We start from the raw sequence: 6,506 nt of genomic DNA on the forward strand, positions 1-6,506 counted from the left end.
CCATGCGGACGCCCATGACTGCTTTCAGGGTAGTTTTTAAATTGAGTATTTTGCCTAAAATGAAGATAATTAAGATAATTAATCTTCTTTCCCGATATAGTATATCACAATCTTTCTCTTTCTTTTAGACAATCATGAGAACGTCGCAGAAAATTAGGGATTGCTGCAAAAAAGAAGCTTCATACTTTGTACAATAATTCGTTCGAATAGTTCTCTTAGTATTGACAAAGCTGGATTGCGAGACAAATCGACGGATACTATCAAATACGTTGCTAATATTGCGAATACATTTAACACGTCTAGCATACGGTGTGCTATCTGCAAAAACGGGAAGACACATTGCACGTTCTATTATATTCTAGTATATGTGAATAATGTGTAGTCAGCGTAGAATTTGATTAAACGGTCGACTTGGTGTTTGATTGCATAAGAGCAACGATTATAATTACGTATTACGAATAGATTCCGCGTCCTCGCATCTGTATTCATGTTATTTTTACTTAATCGAATGGATTATCGGTCAAGAGCCAATGAACTGTCAGCAAAATGGAGTTTTTCCATCCGCCATGCATGACTGAGAAAATATTGTTAAATTCTTTTAGAAAGCGCTATGAAAATTTGAATTTTCAGACATTTCGGATCTGTCGTAAATATAAAATAAAATAAAATATGATCAGCATAACTATACTGCGCCATAAGTTTAAACGCGTAATTTCTACCACAAAATGATTTAGCAGAAACAAAATTCACCGATTCTCACACAACTTTGCAAATGTATATTAAATTTGTTTTTTCGATAATATATAGTACTTTCTCTTCGATAATCTACTCTCTCTCTCTAATACATAGAGCAAATATATAAAATATAAAATATCAAAATAGTTTAACATTCTGTGAATAATTATACATTTTACTCTGATGATTCTTTACAATTCAATTTACATCTTGCTTAAAAGGTGCAAAGTAAGGACGTTAATTTGCAAGATCTCGGCGACAGAAATTTGTAAAAAAAAGTGCCATACTATATTTATATTTTTACAATAAATGTGCCTCATGCCCAAATACTGCTCGAAAAGCACTTGTATATTATTATTTTAAAAGCTAATTGAATGCTATTTGCTTGCGTTATCAGAGTATAATTGAATGCATAATTAATTTGATGCGCAATTAAATCTTTCTAACAAATGGATATTAGAATGAAATATTAAATTTCAGTATTGATCCTGCAAAAAAAAATACAAATAGAATATAGCGGCGCTATATATTGTAAATACAGCGAAAAAATATCCTTCACTAATAAATGAGTTGTGAATATAACTCACAATAGTATTAGTTAAATTTCAAATAAAAAAGAGGAATGTTTTCAACGTTGTTAATCAATAAGCATCGATTTGTAGATCGATTATGAACAACAAATATTTAGAAATATTCGAATATTACATTCAAATTTACACAAGCAAATAAAATTTCGTTAAATTAAATTAAACGACATTGAAAATCAATCGAGTCCAAAAATTATATAACACGTGAATATAAAACATTTTTCGTGTCTAAGTCCTATGTATTCTTTCTCTTCGGGATATAATCATGAAATTCTATTGTAAAACGAAAGAAATGCATTTCTCCCAGTCTTAAGACTGATCACATGGAAGCTATTCCGCTCGTCGTTTCACAGATATATGCATATACGATCATAACGTCATCGTCAACGTGAAAATTATATGGATATAAAGGAGTTGTTATACAAACAGATTTGCGTATTGTGCTCTCTGATGCATAGTTGCATATGTGACTGATTTGTGGAGAAGGCTACTCGAACGATGAAAACTGCGATTTGGATTCTTTGATCAAATCAGATGAAAGAAATTTGCTCCATATAGAAGCCATATCGCTGTTTAGTTTGAGTGGCCCTTCTTGTCGCACATATCACAATGGCGCTTCATCCGAGCATTAACTCGATGACAATCCGCATTGTGGATCTGTGGTGGAATACTTTTGTAAAACGAAATAACGTAAATCAATTATAAATTACCATCACGTGCAAATCAAGCTGTTAACGTATCATTGTTATTGTAGTCGCATTAACGTCGCGTAGAAAGCAAAACGATTTGGGTATAACAAACGCGCAGACGAATATCTTCGAGATAAACGACATCGTGCAACCGATATCGTCGTCGCACAAAAATTGGCCGTGTTTCATATTTACAATCGCCCAAAATTAGAGACACTGATGAACACAATGTCTTAATAAAAATAACACCCCTCTGAGGTGATCTCATGCCCAATGAAATGAAGCTCGATAGTAGTATGAGTTGAGTATACACGTTTCCAAGAATGCGACTTTGGTAGAGAGAATTTTGTACTGTGTATACGTAAATACACGATATTGTACCATCTCTATGGGAAATCCGTTTTTACGGAATTCTTCAAAAATGCTTTTATGTCGATATACATTAATTATTTACTTTCCTTCCTAATTATTTACTATCCTTATATCGTTGTCATTTTTTAAAATGATCTATTGATTTCGAATATACGACATCGCACTTCTAACAGATCGGATTAAATTTTTTTTTTTCATAAGTCTTTTTTTTTTCTTGGGGTACTAGGAACTCCGCTAGAAACAGTGGAAAGCAAAAGATTTTTAAATTGTAGAATTTTTGAAGTAGAATTGAATAGAAATATATATCGTATTTCTTATTCAATTTTCAATTTCATATTTCCTATGTGCAAAATTATAGAATAGTTAATGTCAAGAGAAGAAGCCATAAAAAAAATGACATGTCTCCATAAGATTTTCGTCGAGAAAATTCTTTCGTCGGAAAATTTAATTCAGTAAAAGCAAGACAATCCGCATACTGAATTACACATATAATCTCGATTAACGTTACACATATAGATTCTGTGAAAATTCGATTATACGAAAATCTCGTACAGCAAAGACATGTCTATCTCATTAAATCGTATTTGGATGTCCCATCCGGATAGCGCTTTAACCTTCGAAAACTACGCGATCTTTTGTGTAAGAATATAAATATCGTCTCGTCTAGTAATCTTGTAATCATTAAAAATACAAACACGTTGAAATCTTATTATATACTATTACGATTGAACAATTCTCGAAGGCTAAAAGCTATTAAATGTAATTCAATTTCTAAAAAGATAAAATCGGAAATGTGTAATCTGTACAAGAAATTCATTACCTTCTCATGTTTAAAAACGATGCAACCGATTCTCTTGCAGTAAGGCGGTATGCTAGCTAATTTTACTATATGTTAAAACGTCAGAAAAACACAGAGAACATTTTCTATATCACGCTCCTGCAAAGTTATGTATCTACTGCCAAAAAATATTTAAAATAAAGTCAAAATTTCGAGAATAGATCGTCCTGTTTATTTTCATTTGCTGTGCATCGTTGTAGAGATAATGGAAAGATGAAAATTTGAAGAAAAATATCACATTGTTGCATTATCAACTTTAACACGTCAACGCGGCTGATTATTTTGGACCACTTGATACGGCTTTTATTACTTTCACAGCTCCTAAGACAACACGCTATTCCCGAAATTTCATTTTAAGTTCTATCTTTTCGTAGACCTACGTAGAGCGTAGTTTATATGTATATAGTTAATTAAACTAGTAAATCGCCTTTATTCTTAACACTCTTCGAAGCGAAGACTATTATTAGCTTCATTTGATCAGGCATAAGGATAATTTTCTGTGCATATTCTCTTTTAACTCTGTCTTCTCATTAAATTCGCTGTTCCTCCCTATTAAATCTTTACTTGTGTCTACTGAAAGTATTGCCTAGCCCTAAGACTTTTGTTTAAAAAAAATTACCGTAAGTAATTACCAGTCTATACGATACTATCGACTACACGGAGAGACAGCGACTAAATTGCAGCGACTAAATCGCAGCGTTTAAATTGCACGCTGGTTGTGCCGGTTGTGCACGTACGTTCGCGGTGAGATAATTAATTGTAAAATTTTCACCTTCACATACTTTTAATCTCACCGTTCTCGTAGTCGTTTCACATTACATGCAGTTCGATCACATAATTCAATCATCGCGTGCTCGCTGTTTTAGGATCAATGCTTAATAGCTGGCCTCGTGTCCTGCCAGAATGTATAAATCCGCCCCTTCCGATTCAGTCAACGTGCCACTGTGAACTAAATGACTCTCCAACATCACAACCCTGTTCAAAATGTTAATGGTTAATTGTTTTCTCTTTATGTACTTCTCCTACCTAACTCCTCTATCAAAATATGAATAAAATATTACATATAAAACTTAATATACGATGTATATCTGAGAAATTATTATTGACAAAGTGCTACTTCAGAATTGTAATGTATATAATTGTATGTAAACACATATGTACCAATGTCAAATTTAGAAATATAAATATTCTCAAAGTTTTTCTATATATTCATTTATAAATTTACTTTTAATAAACAAGATTTGAAAAAAAAAGCAAATCTCATTATTAATTCTTTTTAAGATACCCTTCAAAATGTCTATTAGATTAACATGCAATCGTCGCATTTATTTCGTTAGATACGTACTTATCTGAGCCAAGTAGCCTGTAAGTTCTACTTGGATCACTAATCTCTTGTGTAACTTCGCCATTCTTGAAACTTCTACCTTGCATACCGTGTTTATGGAATGCCAATACACTATCAGGTAGGCAAACTGGAAATATAAACAATACGATATTTTATTTACAAGGATTACAGCGTAGATTAATAAATGGATGAAATATGTTATGCTTACTGATAGATTCAATTTGAAAATTAAACTGCAGTTCTGACAACTGCTTCTTGCTAATGCGGGGTTTTCCCTGTAAAGTTACCATCTTCACCACATCTGTGAATACAAAAATGTTCAATTTAATAACGTGTATCGCCGTATGTAAGACACTCTTATATAATATCTATTAATAATACTCACTATCGTAACAAACGAGTATTGCATCTTTCTCAAATTGCGTAACGTTAATAACGTTCAAATTCTCCCGTCTTGGTATCACAGTTGCTGAAACAATATTTTTGTTATAAAAGAGATAACGTATTTTCTGAATTATAAAGATCAAATTTTCAAATGTTTCGAAGACAAAGATAAAAATTGTAAACATGTATACTGTTATTGTCGTACATATACAATATAAAGATACCTGAGCCGTCCATATCTTCCAGTTCGTCACTATGAAACCAACTCGCTCCCGAATTCATATTAATTAAGTCCAGCTTTAATTTGTTTTGCTGATATGGCTGTTTAACCGATACGCATACCATCGGGTATTCCATTTCAGGCGTGATAACCATTTTAAAGACATTTAGAGGCGACGGTAGAACGCAGTCGAAATGTTTTAAAAGCATAAATTTATTCAATGGATCGTACCACTGCATTAGGAATATACCTGCCGGCATCGCACCGCACAGATACTTGTACCTATGTTAAAAAATTTGCTATTGTTTCTCAAATTGTACTTAACACAAATGTGAAAATACGATAAATATTTCATATTATTTACGCAAAAAATCATTAATGTTTACATATTCAATTTCTTTACAATTTACTTTCGTTGAAGAATAATGTGCATATTTTTTTTAGTTTTTTTTGTTGAGAGAAAATGTTTTCACTCACCCATTATACGGATTTCTCCCAACGCAACATTTGGTACATCCCTTTGTGTCTGGTACTTTTGTAGTAAGAGCGAACTTTCTAGGGACTAATCTCTCTGGTATTTTATTCATATGCAATGAAAATCTATGAGTCTGTTTACTTAGCATCGCTAGCAAATCATGCCTATACAACTGAGGCGTTTTTCCTGTTAAGACATATTGCTCGTAATATTTAAAAGATACAAATCAGTCTGTCATGCAGCAACCTTAGTACAATCAAGATTTGCTTACCGGAAAGAGACATAAGAACATCTTTAATAACAAACATCCAGATGGTACGTCTGGGGTATAGCTGATCTATTGCAGTTTCATGAAGTTCGTTCAAGTTTAAATTATAAATTCCTTCCTCTGCTGCGATCAGTAGATGCTGATCCCTTGTGTCTGGATGAATCCAACTTGCGGTACAGTGTATTCTCAGTGGACAGCCATTGAATACCTATTAATGATTACAACAAAAGTGATAAATATCTCATCAATAGCTATCGAAAAATACGTAAAAATATTTTCGCAATATATAGTATTTTCTGTAAAATAATTAAAGCAAGTAAAGTACGTAATAAATAATCGAAGAATAATCTATGATATAACAATCCAAAAAAAAAAAAAAACAATTTATATGTACACTCGTGGACAGAATTGTTGCGACACTTTTTTTTAAATTTGATTTCTAAACGCATTAATAATTTGCAAATGCGAACCACAATTGATGTAGTGTCTCTAAACTAAAAATAGTACACCAATCGTGATTTGCATTTGCAAAATATTAATACGTTCCAAAACCAAATAAAAAAAAAGTGTCGCAACAATTCTGTCCACGAGTG

The 6,506-nt window shown here is 32.3% G+C and overlaps 1 protein-coding gene across 1 annotated transcript in view; it reads right to left on the bottom strand.

Moving 5' to 3' along the window:
• Nucleotides 1–1,390: 1,390 nt before the first annotated feature.
• LOC105459161 (mitogen-activated protein kinase kinase kinase kinase 3) overlaps nt 1,391–6,506 on the bottom strand; it is an 11,197-nt gene continuing 6,081 nt past the window's right edge. The window contains exons 12-19 of the mRNA XM_011704942.1: nt 6,384–6,402; nt 5,917–6,121; nt 5,648–5,831; nt 5,175–5,452; nt 4,952–5,035; nt 4,775–4,867; nt 4,567–4,693; nt 1,391–4,196 (exon numbers count right to left, since the gene is read on the bottom strand). Coding sequence (XP_011703244.1) covers nt 4,097–4,196; nt 4,567–4,693; nt 4,775–4,867; nt 4,952–5,035; nt 5,175–5,452; nt 5,648–5,831; nt 5,917–6,121; nt 6,384–6,402 — 1,090 coding nt within the window. The 3' untranslated portion in view covers nt 1,391–4,096. The remainder of the gene's footprint in view (nt 4,197–4,566; nt 4,694–4,774; nt 4,868–4,951; nt 5,036–5,174; nt 5,453–5,647; nt 5,832–5,916; nt 6,122–6,383; nt 6,403–6,506) is intronic.

Source organism: Wasmannia auropunctata, unplaced genomic scaffold (assembly GCF_000956235.1).
Source record: "Wasmannia auropunctata unplaced genomic scaffold, wasmannia.A_1.0 LD334208.1, whole genome shotgun sequence".
Lineage (NCBI taxonomy): Eukaryota > Metazoa > Arthropoda > Insecta > Hymenoptera > Formicidae > Wasmannia > Wasmannia auropunctata.